Here is an 18,490-nt window from a genome sequence, read left to right as displayed (position 1 = left end):
ACTTAATAAGTGCGTGGTCCCTGATAGGCATCCACTCCCTAACATACAAGAGATTGTGTCCACCATTGGCCCGTTGAGATATTTTTCCACTCTTGACCTAAAATCTGCATACCACCAAGTGAAACTACATAAAGACTCTAAGAAAATTACAGTGTTTATTACGCCAGATGGGTTGTACCAATACAAGAGATTACCTTTTGAGCTGATATTGGCAGCTTCAGTCTTTCAAAGGATCATGCACAAACTTTTCGAAGGTGATCAAGGCATTATCTGCTTTCAAGATGACATTTTGGTGCATGCTATTGATCAGGAGGTACATGATGAAAGGCTACAACATGTTTACAAGAAATTATATGAGGCAGGCATGACTCTCAGTAGATAAAAATGCAATATCAACCAACATGAAATTGAATATCTTGAACATACTATATCTGCTGAAGGTATACGACCGAAGAAACAGTTGACCAATGCTATAAAAGATATGCCAATACCCAAGTCGAAGGAATAGGTGTGCACTTTTATTGGGATGGCGGAATACTATTCAAAGTTCATAAAAGATTTTGCTCTTCATACTATTCTGCTCTGTGATCTTTTAAAGAAGAAAACCTTTGAGTGGAATGTAGAATGCGAAGAAGAATTTGAAATGATCAAATTAGAACTGAGAAGAGCGCCAGCATAAACAATTTTTAGAAGCATCAAGAAAACTATCATTAGTACAGATGCTAGTAATTTAGGTCTGGGAGCTGTTGTCACCCAGGAGGTTGATGGGAAAGAACTTCTGATTGCTTTTGTGTCGAGATTGCTAAAAGATGCAGAGAAATTGTATGCTGCTTTTGAGAAGAAGATATTAGCCATGAAATGGGCGACAGAAAAATTTAGAAATTTCATTTGGGGAGTGGAGATGGAAATTCGCACTGACCACAAACCTTTAATACATGTCATAATGAATAAAGGATTAAATAATGTTTCCAACCGCATAAAAAGATGGGTCATACTTTTACAGGGGTACAATTGCACAGTACGATACGTGCCTGGGATAAGAAATTGTGCTGCTGATTGCTTATCACGTCTCACCAATATTTCTGAGATGGATGAGGGATAAAATATTAGTTCAGAATTTGTTCTAAATATAAAGACAATGTCCATATCCAAGACAGAATGGGAAGAAGCAGAAAGACAGGATGCTTCTATGGTGCTTTTGAAAGAAATTGTCCAAAGCAAGGAATCTCTGAAGAAAACAAAATTTGAAAAGCTTAATCTCATGGATTTTTGGAGAGTTGCTGATGAACTCAACGTGGAGAATGACAGAGTCATGAGAGGTGATCGGATGATTCCGCCTACAAGTTTACGACAAAGAATTGTTGAATTGGGTCACGAGGGCCATCAAGGGATAATGAAGACGAAACAAAGGATACATGATGACTTTTGGTGGCCAGGATACGACCTACAAATCGAGAGAGTCATTCGAGACTGTATCCTTTGCAATGAAAGTGATAGGGCATGTGCGAATGTGAATGTGAAATATCCTATGGTGGTGACGAATATCCCAGGTAAAGTGTGGGATGATGTAAGAATGGACATATTAGGTCCAAAATATAGTGATGGCAAGCAAAAATACTGTCTGGTAGTCATTGACCTTCTGACCAGGTGGGTGGAAGTTTTGATTGAACCGTGCATGTCTGCAAAGGTGATTATTGAATTCTTATCTGAAATTTGTGCAGGGGAGGGTTTTCTGAAAAGTATATTGACAGACAGTGGTGTGCAATTTCGGTCTAAGGAGATGAAAATGTTTTGTGCTGAAAACTCTATCATGCACAGAAGAAGTGCCATATACCACCCACAGACGTTTGGAGTTGTTGAGCGTTTCAACAAAACGCTCAAGGATGCCATTTGGTGGGCTTGGGCTAACGGACTAAATTAGGAAGATGCAGTCAAGAGGAAAAAAATTGCTCACTGTTTCACCACGCATTGTACGACAGGCCTGTCTCCATTTCCGTTAAGTAGAGGACGCAGAGCAAACACTAAGTTAACCCCGTCTTGGATGGAGAGAGTGACTGTTGTAAGGAAGGATTTTGGTGAAGCGTGGGAGAACAATAGAAATACTCAGCTAAAAAACAAACTAGCTCATGACAGCCTTTTGCATGGGAGAAAAGAGAGAGAAGCACCGACTGCTGGAGGATATGTGAGGATTAAACTTCCCCCTGTACTGAGAGATGGACCTTGCAAATGGTCCAAACCGGTGGGTGTAATTGAGGTTTTTAAACACGCAGTAAAAGTTGAGGATGGAAGAGTTTGGAACATGGAAAGAGTAGGAGTAATAAAACCATGTGGAGTGAATGTACCTAAGGAGTCTGTGCGTAGGTACCAAGAAAGCATGAGCAGTAGTAAGATCACAGAGAAGGATGGAAGGTGTGTCAGAGGAGTGATGGAAAGGAATGTATTACAAAAAAATGTCCTTGCCAAAGCCAAAACCAGATTCCTCGCATGTGTCAAGAACAGGAAGGATCATTCGCAGACCAGAACGCATGAAGGATTTTGTGTTAGAGCAGAGAGGACGGGGAGATTCCGGTGGTGGACTTTTGGAGGACAGGAGGCTAAGGAAGGGAGATGTGTAGTATTGCATTACCCTTCTAACCGCCGCTAAGCTCTGTCACGAGCGTAACTCGTGAGCACATCAGCATGAGTGTTCTGTGTCCAGAACACTCACGCTGTGTCTATGTATGAGAACACTAAGGGGTTTTGAGCATGAGCAGAAACGTTGGAGCTGCGGTTGGTGGGGCCTCATATGTAGCATTACACTTATGTCCTTAATGTACCTTCATTTATATATATGACCAATAAAGGTACTTGTGAAGCAAGTTAGAGACTCTTCCTCCTTACCTCAACCACTACAACCGCCTAACACTTGTTAGGGTGAGAGGACCGCCGCTGAGGAAGTCAAACCCTGATTCTGGCAATGAGCAAATTCAAAAAAGACATGCCCCAGAGCCCGATCTATGACAGGGTTATTTATCCGGAGCCAAGCAATGCCTAGGATAAGACCAAATTGTGGCGTGGTAATGAGATCAAAGGAAATTACCTCAGTATGTGTATCAAACATGGTCAGGGTGAGAGGCGCGATTTGCTGCCGAATGGGCCCAGACGAGAGAGACGAACCATCTACAGACTGCACAGGCTCAGGGAACTTCTTGTTCTGTAGAGGTAGGTTAAGCGTAGCAGCCAGGGAGATGTTTATATAGTTCCCTGTGGCCCCTGAATCGATTACCAGTTGAACATTGTGCCTTATTCCTACAGGGATGCAAAGGAAAGCCTGTACCGCCATAGGCTTTGTGAGGCTGGTAGTGGGTACCTGAAAACCCACTGGTTTGGGTTTGGGGATTTCCAGGGCATTCCTTTACAAAATGACCATTCAGCCAACAGTAGAAACAGGCGTTGCCTGCCCGTCGTCATTCTCTTTGTTTGGACGTGATCGGACTGCGAACCCCCGTTATCTGCATGGGTTCCCCCGAGGTTTCAGTTTGTTGTGGGCTAGGAGATATCATCTACCCAGAACCCTTTCCTAATTCGTATTTGCATTCCGCCCGTCGGTCGTCTACTTGGAGAGCTAGGTCTATCAGATCGGGGTACTGGGCAGGAAGGGAAGGTACCACAGCAAGAGCCTCCTTCATACAAGCACTCAAACCTCGGTAGAATAAAACCGCCTTTTTGTTGTCAGGCCATGCGGTTTCGATAGCCAATTGATTGAACCGAGTTATGTAATCCACCAGAGAGAACTTGCCTTGAGTTAGATCAAGTAGTTCTAGATCCCTAGCCTGGGCCTTGTGCCGGGTGTCAAACACTCTAGTAATTTCTGCTACCAAGAGGTTGAAGTCATATAACACAGGGCTATTGTCTTCGAAGAGCGGATTAGTCGGAGCTGCAGCAATACTGCCTTAATGAGAGAGTGTAAACGCTGCTTTGGTGGTTGAATCGGGAAAGGCTTGAGGACGACAGAGGAAATGGAGCTTACGCTGGTTCAGGAAGGTACGGAATTTGCGGGGATCTCCTTGAAGCTTCGGGAGCTGCCAACGGGAAGGGAGTAGCCGGGGATACCAAAAGGTCCACAAAACAACTTGCACGTGTCGTAGACCATCCGAGATAATACGTGGCAATGGGAAAAAATGTTCTCAGATCTGTTAACGTTGCCGGGGTCCGGATTCCGTATGAGCGAGTGCATGGAAGACAAAAGGAGCAGGCAGAGACAGTCCATAACAGCAGACCGAAGTTGGGTAATCCAGGAGACTTGATGCGCCATAGCCAGAGGGTAAAGAGGAAGCAGTCCAGGAAGCATGAGCAAAAGTTAGTTGATCCAAGAAACAAGATTCCGTAACGCCACTTGCCAGTAAAGCACACAGATGAGAATCGACGAGCGCCCAGCAGGACGTTTGTTTTATGCGGGTGGTAGGGAACCACGTAGCACAGGCAAGGCCATGTCATTGCAGCAGGCAGCGTGTGGGCGGGACCGCATCACGTGACCCCGGAAACACCACAGCAACTGCCAGCACATCCATAGTTGCCAAGGGTTCCTACCCTGAGAATGCAGCATACTGGTCCTTCGGCGTAACGGGTATGAGTTGTGTGGAATAAGCCTTGTAGTACGGGGAGGATCAGCATACTGTGTGTGCCTGGGAGGAGTATGCCTAGGGGAGGATAGGACATGGGACATGGAAGGAAAAACGACATGGGGCATCACATCGGTCTCCTTCATTTCCCAGCCGTTCTCCTGGCTTCCCTTGTGCGTCTCCTTATGAATCTATTAACACACCCTCAAAAATGTCTAAATTATGATATGCCAGCTCATGGTCGTAGGTTTTGATTGTACAACTAACTTCCATCCCCTCATTCAACCTAGCTCCCTCCCTTTGTATAGGCTCCTGTCATGATTAAGTTTAAATTATGGAAGGTCTGCATCCACCAACTGGGATTTACATTTTTACACATGTCTGTTTTTCTCAAAAAGTCCTACACAACAAAAAGTGTTATTTTACAAAGAAGCGCAAGATGGTACATATATTTACATTCATCTAATCATGGTGAGGTTAATAACGTGACTCCCCTTTTGGCACATGGTTTTACTCAAAAATTATAAAAGTAAGGTCAACCAAATTTTACAGAAAGTTACATGTTTCGCTAAGGTACTATCTCCCTGAATTTCTGCTCTGTAACATTTTCTAGGGAGCCATACTCACATTTCAGGTTGCAGCTCTAGGTTCCCAGGGTTGAATTTGAATGTGAATGACATCACCAGGTCGGCCTTGTGATACATTTTCCAATGATACGTGTCCTATTTCTGTAATTATCATGGTTACAATGTTAATGGGAAAAAGGTGATTCCTAATATAAATCTAATATAAATCTATGCCAAAATAATTAAAGGCTTACAAGTCCTCAAGTTTCACATTTAAGTTTAATTTTCCTTCTGAACATAAGATCTGCGCATCTGCTGCCTTTGAGGACTTTGGCCTGCAAATAACCCATCAGTCTTTCTTCTCCCAGTGCTCAGCGGTAATCTTGTGGCTTATCTTTGAGAGCAGGCCTCCATAAAATTTCTTCTTGGTCACTGCCTGTCTGTTCTGAATAGAAACTGAAGCCATTTCTCAGGAAACCAAAACTGGTGTTTGAATGTCACAATTACATTACAGGTGGGGTCCTGCGTTCATTTTGAATATAATTGTGTCTTGCCATTAATGTCGATTTTTCCATCATGCTATGTTCACATTACTCTGGCAAGGGACAGTTTTACTCCATGTATTCATTATTTTGGGCTGCAAATTCACACCCTTCCATGGTAACTGTTTTTATTTTTGCAAAGTTACCCTTTGGGCCTCAGTTACTTGTAATGAAAGGTACTGTCATGTCTTTGAATTTTACATTCAAGGCACATGTAATTTTTTTATCTTCCTGTTTCTACAAACCTGTTGATATATTTGCCAGTGCGCTTTCAAATGAGTGGATTTCCGCATTTTTAGGCCATTTAATTGTATTTCTATGGAACAGTATTTTGATGTGACAGTTGGAAATGAATACTGCCTTTCAGTGTGTCGACTCGCAGTATGTCTTACCGGCTGTACGCTTTTCAGGCCTTTGTCAGCCATATGCAGTTTCCTTTGTCTTGGGCAGAAAATACCCCACAAATGAGAAAATAAACATTGTACGTGTCAACTGTAGAGAAAATGCAAAAATACCAAAGAAACACATGTCAGAGGATTTAAGGCTATATTTATTAAATGATTAGTGACTGCTGGTTTTACAGCCAGGCCTTCAGTTACTTAGTGCACAGCTTTGCTATGTCTTTTTTCTATTTATTCAGAGCCTTCGCTGTCCAGTAATTAGAGCCCTGAAGTGCATGAAGGGATCTGAGTCTGGGCCAGGCTTCTTCCAAATCTGATATGTTCCAAAAGTCTGGATCTCAGCCTCAAGGCTTGCCTTTTTCTCATATGGTTGCATTTTTTATTACACCATTTCACGTTTACCTTACAAAAAGCTTGGCATTAATTTAACCCATTGAGGACCAGAGTGTCTATGTGGAGCGCCCCCTGGTTTTCCCATCTCATGTTCTGCACAGAAAATGTACACCTTAGTTTCTCAACCGAAGACCTGTGATTGCGCTTGATCGTTCCCAGGCACCCTATGGGGGACAAATGGTTTCCCCATATCCTTGTCAGAACCTGAGACTTGGGGTTTCTCTGATTTGAGAATAGTTTAATGTACCCCTGTTTTCCCTTCCTTTCAGAGAAATACTTCAGAAGCAGCAAGGTGGTCTACCTGTGAGAGATTCCTGCAAGAGGCACTCAGGGCTCTTCTACTCAGCAGTGAATATGTCCACAAGATTATTTTCCTTCTTCTAAGAAGGACCACCACAGAGTTCAATGACCCACCTCGCCACCTTAGCAAAGTTCAGTGAGACTCCTTTCCATCCTTTGTGTATTGTCATTACTTTGTTATTCTTGGAATACTTTCATGATTCATTCATGTGACTCTGATTGGCCAATCATGGGGCTGCTCCCTGTAGTTCAGTCTCTATTGATGTTTTTGCCATATCAGTGTCACTTAATTTCCTGTATTGTCCTTTGATGTCAGCCCTAACCCGACAATCGGCTGTCGCTGCAGGTGTCTGTCATGACTACGTTCTCATGCACTTGGTGCCAGGTACCTTCCGGGACTTTGCTCCTCCTGCTTTCCTACTGTGAAGATGTGGGGTTCAAGAAGGCATCACTAGTTCCCAGCAGCTTCAATAAAAACAAAGTAATTATTAAAATGCAATATCATTTAAACTTGAAAAAATTGCATACATCATTTGCCCCATCAAGCCGACACATGGTACTCACGTCCCTAAACAGCAGGTGTCAAGGATGCTCTTTAATCCCTAATCTAATCTAATGAAATACCCATGGAATGCACAAATAAGAAGACTGTTCCCTCCTTCCACCAACGAAGCAACATAAACCATTTGTGGGATTTAAAGTGTTAGGAGATGTACACTGGGAGGGATGGACATAGAAGGAGATGTCCCAGGAAATGGGAGGACTTCACCATTGCCTTTGTGTTAACACTCAACTGTTTCTTCTAGTAACACTGTAAGTAGTCCCCACCATGTAACGTGAATAAAGATTGATTTTAAATAGAATGTAGAGACATTGCGGGGATTGGAAGAATAAATAGTTGCGTGCTGTAAGGCTGTGAGATGAATTGTTTTATGTGTTTAGTAAAGTACCAAGTATATCGCCTTGTGGTCTCTTCAGGGCACTTTGTTAGAACTGCACATGCACATTAGATTAGTGATACCACATGGTGAGAAGTACTGGGTGCAATTGGGGATCAGTACCCAGTCGTACTCTAGTGATAAGCCATGGAGAATTTACGCTATCGTTTGAAAAGATGGGTCACCTACAGTTAAGTGCAGAAATGATAAACAAGTCTGGAATTCGGACAAGAATGAACATGGTGAAAATTGAGGCATTTGGCGGCGTGATGTGGTACTATAACTGGTTATAGTTGCTTTAAAGAATAAAATAACATGTGGAATCAACCATTAGGTCAGTACATTACCTTACTTCTGGCTCCCATCAGCTTTACCTTTGGTGCCTCCCACACAGATAACGCTAGAGAGGTACAGCAGCCACCTCGGCGTATTCCTCCTATGCCCATTGGCTCGGTCAGCTCTTTCCACTGTTCATACAGTGTGTGTACTGTGTACTGTCAAGCTTATTTAGGGTCCGTTTGGACACCAAGTCAGGAGACCTCTACTTCTGCCCCTAGGAAGAGAGATGACCCATCTGTGAGGAGGTTCATGTGGCCAGCTGTGTGCCCTCCCCATAGACCTGGCATCAACATCTCAAAACCATCCACACATGCTCCTTCTGCGGAAGAATAAGACCCCCCACTGGATGACATCAGGAAGCTTGCGCTGATGCTCTTGTTGTTTCCTGCTTCTTCGTGACTTTCAGAGTGAGAGCAGCTTGTGGAAGATGTGCTGTTGGGGCTGGAGCTCTCAGCCTGGCTCCCATCAATGCAAGATGACATGGAGTCACTAGCGGATGGCTCGGTGCTGTATTCTTCCTCTGTGCTGTTGATCTCCTCAGTGCCATCAGTCAAGTACAGATCCACTGTCCAAGGACGATCTATTAAATGCAGGACTTCAACAGCACGGCACCTCTGCGTGGGATTGTGAGCCAAGAACTTGCTAAACATTTTGAGGGCCTCAACAGTGAAGCGATTCCAGCGGAAAGGAATCACGTCAACACCTCCAGTTATCCACTCAACAAATGCATTATAGTTGATATCTGAAAGTGCCGCCATCTCCCAAGGAAAGGTGCCAGTCAACACACAGAACAGAAGCACACCAAAGGCCCACACATCTAGACTAGCTTCTGCTTCCAGACAGCCTGTGTCGGGTTGGTAAAGCTCAGGAGACATGTACGAGATGGTTCCAGACCTTGCAGAGATGGCAGTCCCCTTCAGGCGAGTGAACCCAAAGTCAGTCACTTTGATGCTGTGACATTCCCTATCCATCAGGAGCATTCTCTGGTTTAATGTCACGATGCACATATCCTTTCTTGTGCATGAAATCCAAGGCACTGGATATCTGAACAGCGCAGCGCTTCACTTTCTCCTCCGGAATTCCAACCTGAAAAGCCAAATAACAGGACTTTTTAGGAATCCAACAAGCAAATGCCACATCCAGCTAATCTCCTGCTCTCCTCCTGGAATGCTAAACACTTGTACCACTGGTAAACTAAACAATTCACTCAGAAACTGAGCATGGTGGGCCCCCTAGAACATGTGGTCTGGCAACAGGGCTAAGTGCCCTTTCAACTTCTCTGCCAAGGGAACTGGATTTGATGGAATTCTCCTGTGTACAGTTGGTAAATTGGAAACGAATGCATTGTTTTATGCATTACCCGAAAAAACGGTATCGTTTAACCACATTTTTCACTGAAATTGAGTGGCAATGTTAGCCCATTAATTAACACATTGTCTGGGGGTACTGAGGCATGGTTACTTCGGGGCTTGTTCCCTATGTTTGGTTCCTTGAGTACATTCATGGGAAGTATGTATGCCTCTCCAGTGAAAAAATTCACCAGCTGCCACTGCGCAACACTCTCAATATAACTGAAATTGCTAAAATGGGCGTCAGAGTTTCCTGGTTACACCGTGGCACATCGAGTTACCGATCCTCCCACTATCTTCACAAGTGTACCTCCCAAACTAACCCTGATGGATAGACAGGGTTGGAATGGGGCATAACATTGTCTTGGAAACCAATGAAAATGTGGTCTACGGTTGCAAATGGCAATTCATTCCTTTTGTGCCAATTGTTTGAATAGTACCCATGGGAGAATTTCTCATAGTCTGCACCCCATACATAACCAATCCCAAAAATGCCTGCATATTTGCATATGTGAAAGAATGCGTACTGCTTAGCCATTATCTAGAGGAAAGCATCACTAGCTCATGATTGCGATTAGTTACATGCACATTAGATTAGTGATACCACATGGTGAGAAGTACTGGGTGCAACTGGGGATCAGTACCCAGTGGTACTCTAGTGATAAGCCATGGAAAATTTACGCTATCGTTTGAAAGGATGGGTCACCTAAAGTTAAGTGCAGAAATGATAAACAAGTCTGGAATTCGGACAAGAATGAACATGGTGAAAATTGAGGCATTTGGCGGCGTGATGTGGTACTATAACTGGTTATAGTTGCTTTAAAGAATAAAATAACATGTGGAATCAACCATTAGGTCAGTACATTACCTTACTTCTGGCTCCCATCAGCTTTACCTGTGGTGCCTCCCACATAGATAACGCTGGACAAGTACAGCAGCCACCTCGGCGTATTCCTCCTATGCCCATTGGCTCGGCCAGCTCTTTCCACTGTTCATACAGTGTGTGTACTGTGTACTGTCAGGCTTATTTAGGGTCCGTTGGGACACCAAGTCAGGAGACCTCTACTTCTGCTCCCAGGAAGAGAGATGACCCATCTGTGAGGAGGTTCATGTGGCCAGCTGTGTGCCCTCCCCATAGACCTGGCATCAACATCTCAAAACCATCCACACATGCTCCTTCTGCGGAAGAATAAGACCCCCCACTGGATGACATCAGGAAGCTTGCGCTGATGCTCTTGTTGTTTCCTGCTTCTTCGTGACTTTCAGAGTGAGAGCAGCTTGTGGAAGATGTGCTGTTGGGGCTGGAGCTCTCAGCCTGGCTCCCATCAATGCAAGATGACATGGAGTCACTAGCGGATGGCTCGGTGCTGTATTCTTCCTCTGTGCTGTTGATCTCCTCAGTGCCATCAGTCAAGTACAGATCCACTGTCCAAGGACGATCTATTAAATGCAGGACTTCAACAGCACGGCACCTCTGCGTGGGATTGTGAGCCAAGAACTTGCTAAACATTTTGAGGGCCTCAACAGTGAAGCGATTCCAGCGGAAAGGAATCACGTCAACACCTCCAGTTATCCACTCAACAAATGCATTATAGTTGATATCTGAAAGTGCCGCCATCTCCCAAGGAAAGGTGCCAGTCAACACACAGAACAGAAGCACACCAAAGGCCCACACATCTAGACTAGCTTCTGCTTCCAGACAGCCTGTGTCGGGTTGGTAAAGCTCAGGAGACATGTACGAGATGGTTCCAGACCTTGCAGAGATGGCAGTCCCCTTCAGGCGAGTGAACCCAAAGTCAGTCACTTTGATGCAGTGACATTCCCTATCCATCAGGAGCACATTCTCTGGTTTAATGTCACGATGCACATATCCTTTCTTATGCATGAAATCCAAGGCACTGGATATCTGAACAGCGCAGCGCTTCACTTTCTCCTCCGGAATTCCAACCTGAAAAGCCAAATAACAGGACTTTTTAGGAATCCAACAAGCAAATGCCACATCCAGCTAATCTCCTGCTCTCCTCCTGGAATGCTAAACACTTGTACCACTGGTAAACTAAACAATTCACTCAGAAACTGAGCATGGTGGGCCCCCTAGAACATGTGGTCTGGCAACAGGGCTAAGTGCCCTTTCAACTTCTCTGCCAAGGGAACTGGATTTGATGGAATTCTCCTGTGTACAGTTGGTAAATTGGAAACGAATGCATTGTTTTATGCATTACCCGAAAAAACGGTATCGTTTAACCACATTTTTCACTGAAATTGAGTGGCAATGTTAGCCCATTAATTAACACATTGTCTGGGGGTACTGAGGCATGGTTACTTCGGGGCTTGTTCCCTATGTTTGGTTCCTTGAGTACATTCATGGGAAGTATGTATGCCTCTCCAGTGAAAAAATTCACCAGCTGCCACTGCGCAACACTCTCAATATAACTGAAATTGCTAAAATGGGCGTCAGAGTTTCCTGATTACACCGTGGCACATCGAGTTACCGATCCTCCCACTATCTTCACAAGTGTACCTCCCAAACTAACCCTGATGGATAGACAGGGTTGGAATGGGGCATAACATTGTCTTGGAAACCAATGAAAATGTGGTCTACGGTTGCAAATGGCAATTCATTCCTTTTGTGCCAATTGTTTGAATAGTACCCATGGGAGAATTTCTCATAGTCTGCACCCCATACATAACCAATCCCAAAAATGCCTGCATATTTGCATATGTGAAAGAATGCGTACTGCTTAGCCATTATCTAGAGGAAAGCATCACTAGCTCATGATTGCGATTAGTTACATGCACATTAGATTAGTGATACCACATGGTGAGAAGTACTGGGTGCAACTGGGGATCAGTACCCAGTGGTACTCTAGTGATAAGCCATGGAAAATTTACGCTATCGTTTGAAAGGATGGGTCACCTAAAGTTAAGTGCAGAAATGATAAACAAGTCTGGAATTCGGACAAGAATGAACATGGTGAAAATTGAGGCATTTGGCGGCGTGATGTGGTACTATAACTGGTTATAGTTGCTTTAAAGAATAAAATAACATGTGGAATCAACCATTAGGTCAGTACATTACCTTACTTCTGGCTCCCATCAGCTTTACCTGTGGTGCCTCCCACATAGATAACGCTGGACAAGTACAGCAGCCACCTCGGCGTATTCCTCCTATGCCCATTGGCTCGGCCAGCTCTTTCCACTGTTCATACAGTGTGTGTACTGTGTACTGTCAGGCTTATTTAGGGTCCGTTGGGACACCAAGTCAGGAGACCTCTACTTCTGCTCCCAGGAAGAGAGATGACCCATCTGTGAGGAGGTTCATGTGGCCAGCTGTGTGCCCTCCCCATAGACCTGGCATCAACATCTCAAAACCATCCACACATGCTCCTTCTGCGGAAGAATAAGACCCCCCACTGGATGACATCAGGAAGCTTGCGCTGATGCTCTTGTTGTTTCCTGCTTCTTCGTGACTTTCAGAGTGAGAGCAGCTTGTGGAAGATGTGCTGTTGGGGCTGGAGCTCTCAGCCTGGCTCCCATCAATGCAAGATGACATGGAGTCACTAGCGGATGGCTCGGTGCTGTATTCTTCCTCTGTGCTGTTGATCTCCTCAGTGCCATCAGTCAAGTACAGATCCACTGTCCAAGGACGATCTATTAAATGCAGGACTTCAACAGCACGGCACCTCGTCGTGGGATTGTGAGCCAAGAACTTGCTAAACATTTTGAGGGCCTCAACAGTGAAGCGATTCCAGCGGAAAGGAATCACGTCAACACCTCCAGTTATCCACTCAACAAATGCATTATAGTTGATATCTGAAAGTGCCGCCATCTCCCAAGGAAAGGTGCCAGTCAACACACAGAACAGAAGCACACCAAAGGCCCACACATCTAGACTAGCTTCTGCTTCCAGACAGCCTGTGTCGGGTTGGTAAAGCTCAGGAGACATGTACGAGATGGTTCCAGACCTTGCAGAGATGGCAGTCCCCTTCAGGCGAGTGAACCCAAAGTCAGTCACTTTGATGCTGTGACATTCCCTATCCATCAGGAGCACATTCTCTGGTTTAATGTCACGATGCACATATCCTTTCTTGTGCATGAAATCCAAGGCACTGGATATCTGAACAGCGCAGCGCTTCACTTTCTCCTCCGGAATTCCAACCTGAAAAGCCAAATAACAGGACTTTTTAGGAATCCAACAAGCAAATGCCACATCCAGCTAATCTCCTGCTCTCCTCCTGGAATGCTAAACACTTGTACCACTGGTAAACTAAACAATTCACTCAGAAACTGAGCATGGTGGGCCCCCTAGAACATGTGGTCTGGCAACAGGGCTAAGTGCCCTTTCAACTTCTCTGCCAAGGGAACTGGATTTGATGGAATTCTCCTGTGTACAGTTGGTAAATTGGAAACGAATGCATTGTTTTATGCATTACCCGAAAAAACGGTATCGTTTAACCACATTTTTCACTGAAATTGAGTGGCAATGTTAGCCCATTAATGAACACATTGTCTGGGGGTACTGAGGCATGGTTACTTCGGGGCTTGTTCCCTATGTTTGGTTCCTTGAGTACATTCATGGGAAGTATGTATGCCTCTCCAGTGAAAAAATTCACCAGCTGCCACTGCGCAACACTCTCAATATAACTGAAATTGCTAAAATGGGCGTCAGAGTTTCCTGGTTACACCGTGGCACATCGAGTTACCGATCCTCCCACTATCTTCACAAGTGTACCTCCCAAACTAACCCTGATGGATAGACAGGGTTGGAATGGGGCATAACATTGTCTTGGAAACCAATGAAAATGTGGTCTACGGTTGCAAATGGCAATTCATTCCTTTTGTGCCAATTGTTTGAATAGTACCCATGGGAGAATTTCTCATAGTCTGCACCCCATACATAACCAATCCCAAAAATGCCTGCATATTTGCATATGTGAAAGAATGCGTACTGCTTAGCCATTATCTAGAGGAAAGCATCACTAGCTCATGATTGCGATTAGTTACAAAGAGAGAAGGTGGACAGTGTTATGGAGGCAGTGATGGAATGCCTATTGGGCAGGTAAGTGTGTACATACCTGATCCTCAATCAGGGAGAAGAGATCACCAACAGGTGACAGCTCCTGGGCGAAAACATAGTGCTCTGGTGTCTGAAAAGCAAGTTCATAGCAGCCGATGATAGATGGGTGCGAGGAGAGGAGGAAGGCTGTGCAGTACTCCACCAAAAAGCCACTCAAGGATGTACGGGTTTTCTTGAGGAGCTTCAGGGCCATGGTCTGGTCTGCAAAGAAAGCGTGCAGGAGTTAATGGTTAATTAAGCAAAGTCTGCATTATATGCAATGTGTGTATTTGACGCCTGCATCTGTTCTAAGATCCAGCAGTCACGCCTAGAGAACAGGAAGTAGCTATTGGGCCTGTGAATCACTGTGGCGTGGCCTACTATTTCCAGCTGAAGGCAAGAAAGTGGTGCTTGTTGCCCACTGGACCACCGGGTCGAGGTTTGACGTCTCTTGGGTGGTTTGATCTACGGCCATGTTTTTTTTTAAAGGCACAGGAATACTTATATGCATAAATATTAACCCTAGAACTCAAAATGACCGATTGACTGAGTGTGTCTGCGTGGGGGGTGAGGGTAGTTTGAAATAAATCCCCCTGCACTTTGTGTTGTCGCACTTGCACGATCTGAATGACACAAGGCCTAGTAAGAGCACTTGTCTTCACCTTCCTCTGTCTTCCCTCCCTTGTCTTGTCGCGCCTTGAAACTCTTGTGTACAGGCGCGTTATAAATGCCATATCATATTGTATCGTATACTCTGGATCATTGCCATAAGGGCCAAAGAGGCACCGTTTCAATCAGACTTTGGGTCAGTAGAGAGCTAATGCAATAGGGGGTCAAGCACAGGCTGTCTAATTCCCACGCTAGAGGGGTGGGAAGCCCGAAAATGCATCGATTCACAGAATAATGGAGCAAAGTCAATCCAGGGTTAAGTAGATAAAGAATACTTTAGAGAGCACGACTGAAAGGTGTGTGTTATGTGTTTTACTGAATACCCATTACCCTTAAGAGTAACGTGTGTATCGGCCACTGCATGCCTTTGCACTTAGATGCTTTGGTTGGTTCCTTACCAGTTCCCCTGTTTTGTGCCCTCAGCACAGAGCCATAGGCCCCAGCGCCAAGCGCCTCCAGAACCTCAAAGTCATCCTCCAGGACCACCTCCACCAGGTCCCTTGACATTTGGGAAACCTGATCCTGCAGGATAAGTTCAGTCTCTGTTGCGCTGGAATTCATGGTGCAGTTTTTCTCCTCACACTGAAATGCTGGAAAAAAGGAGCTATTGGTCAGCAAACGTGCAGTAACTTAGAAAAGCCGCAGACATGCAAATGGCCCATAGAAAACCTTGGCAAGACTCTTTCACTGCACTTGGCTCATTCTGATGCCATGCCCCGCAGACAGTGCTTGGCAACAATATAACATTCTCCGCTTGAAAGGGGCTCCAGTGGCCATACAGTAACGAGAGGCTAATAGGATCACTGCAGAATTTCACTGGATGCAGTGTAACTACACAATCCCACTGACCCTCAGCATAACTTGAGCGCACAGCACACAAACGCAAGAACCCATACACAAAACAGCCCTGCCTCCTCCACGTGGGTGTCTATGGAGTCCATTTTATAGATCCTTGTAATTTAACGGCAGTGACTGGGGAACATGTGCACTCAAGCGTGACCAGGCCTCCACCGCGAAATGGCCATCATTTGCATGGCAGAGTGCAAAAAGGGAGAGCAAAAGGCGGCGCACAGACGGAAGAGAGGTGGCAAAATCGTTCGATACCGTCTTTTGAAGGGCATGCTGCTACAACATGCCTGCTAGGTGTTTAGAATAGCCGCCGTTTTGCATGTAGCGGATCCGGGTTTGTGACGTCACTTCCGTTTCTGTTAAGCGTTGTATGTCCCACTGCCTGATAAACCGAGCTTGTTGACTTTATTCCGACACCAACAAATCGCACATGGGTATTTCTGACAATGAAAATAGAACCTACTTTGTTAACATATTGTGCTGTTTGTCCAATTGCACCACGTGCACACAACACCATCAAAAATAGCCGTAACGGGAGAAAAAAAACAGTGCAAGAAAATGCACCCCAGAAAATGAGACACATTGGTGAACAAAATATTTCTGCAAAAGAAATGTTTATGTAATTTTGGTCTTTTAACGAGGTGGTTCATAACAACAAACTGATCTCAATCGTTGGGTCGTAACTTTCAGATGAAAAGGCAAAAGTAAGCGATAGCCGCTGCGCAGGACCAAAAAGAAAAGAAACCAGGCCTGGGACAACCTTCGGCCCTCAGCCAACGGCTGCACGGCATCGCGTGGCATGGGAAAATGGGGTGCGAGCATGAGCACCCCCCGCCCCCACACGGTGCCTGGCCTGTCATATGTGAAGGCCAACACTGGGCGCTCTTTTAAATCATATCACATGAACGAAAAGGTTTACATTGCGAGCAAATATTATAGAGGCGCCTCTTGCAGCCCCCGTTCATCCGGGGCTTCTCGGCCTGTTGCGTTTAAACTGCGCCACCTTTTCAATGCCAGGGGCAGCCGTTAAATCTAGCGACACACATTAACACTACTTGGATGTTTAGGCGTGTGGTAACGCTAGCAGTGTCACAGCATACTAAACAAGTGTGCGCTAAAATGACAGTGTATCCCTTACACACGGCGCGGCGATACCATATTTTGGACGACCCGTGTTTTTTGTGCGCTCAACCCTTTCGCAGATATTAGTCCAGTCAGTGTGCGTTAAAGTGTATAACGAACGCTGATAGTGAATCATTCGGTCCAATAAATAATCTAATTAATAATCTAATCTAATTACCTGGACTGCTCTGGCGAGCCCCGAGACCTTCAGTCAGCTCGTGCCAAAACTCCGAGCTCTCTCTGTGGGGCGCAAGTTATGGGGTGTCCCCTCGCCCAGCTCTCGGGGTCTCCGATGTGAATCCGCGGTGGTCTCCTGTGCCCACTGCCCAGCAGTCCTGCACCCCCAGCTTCCAGCTGCAGAGAGGAAGGGTCCAACCGAGACAGCATCCGACACAGTGTGGGGTTCCCTGTCCAGAGAGCGGGGCTTTATGTGAGGATGGGGCGGGCCCCGGTGCATTCTGGGTCACACCTGCTGGAGGTGCTGCCATAACAATGGGGCGGTGGCCCCGGCAGATCTGAGGCGCCACCTGTACCCGGGTGCTGCGGCGGGAAAAGTACCCCAAAGTAAAAGAAACGTAAAGTTTGTGTTCTGTACTGAGATTCTTATCCAGTCACATACATGAGTCTAACTAATCCTCTATAACGCTGCAAATTGAAATCAATAATCATTCTTATTATTTCATCTCATGAACACTCAGTCACCCGTCTCTATAGATAATAGGATGTCATGTGATATGTATATTATATATACGCCACTTTGGAACGAAACCTAATTTTAACACATGGGCAATCGTTAAATTCCACAGACTCCATCCGACTCAGTAGCGTCACAGTGGCCGAACCCCCATAATGGCCATATATCGCGCTTTCCCGCTCTGCAAAAGGCAGCGAGGGAACAACCACAGTGCCACGGCCGTGGGCATGAGGGGTGCCAAGGATTATGAGGAAACACGCAGGCATGCTGCCCGCAGCTTCCGAGGCGTCCTTTCTCCTGGCGAAGAGGCATTCGCACCCAGGACCCTCTTACAGGCTAGGACTGGCCTATAGGTCAATGCCGGAAGTGGAGGGCAAGCCTCTTAGGGTGGGCCCGGTTTTGGGGCAAAGTTGGCCAACCTGATGAGTTACTGCACTCGTCAGCGAGTAGTTTTGACCAGTGTTAGATACACAATTTACAACACCATTTACCAAAAGCGCCCCCACGCCCTACTAACAGAACAGTCTGTCACAAGAGGCGGCTGTGGGCCACTTTCTCATTGGTGCCCGGGCCTAGCCCAGTCCCACCCAGGATTGCGTCAGGAATACAGAGGATCCGGCGTGGGGGCGCACACACAGCCAACGAGGACCCTGTTCCCCACCCTCGGCAAA

At 45.6% G+C, this 18,490-nt stretch overlaps 1 protein-coding gene across 1 annotated transcript; it reads right to left on the bottom strand.

Moving 5' to 3' along the window:
- Positions 1-10,480: 10,480 nt before the first annotated feature.
- Positions 10,481-15,715, bottom strand: LOC138579976 (ribosomal protein S6 kinase alpha-2-like). Its single transcript, XM_069650202.1, has 4 exons — positions 15,553-15,715; positions 14,505-14,707; positions 12,707-13,588; positions 10,481-11,377 (listed from the first exon to the last, which is right to left on the bottom strand). The coding sequence occupies exons 1-4, from the start codon at positions 15,713-15,715 to the stop codon at positions 10,481-10,483; spliced, it is 2,145 nt and encodes a 714-aa protein (XP_069506303.1).
- Positions 15,716-18,490: the final 2,775 nt, after the last annotated feature.

Source organism: Ambystoma mexicanum, chromosome 3p (assembly GCF_040938575.1).
Source record: "Ambystoma mexicanum isolate Mex_15411 chromosome 3p, UKY_AmexF1_1, whole genome shotgun sequence".
Taxonomy (NCBI): Eukaryota; Metazoa; Chordata; class Amphibia; order Caudata; family Ambystomatidae; genus Ambystoma; species Ambystoma mexicanum.
This window is presented reverse-complemented; position numbering and strand designations above follow the sequence as displayed.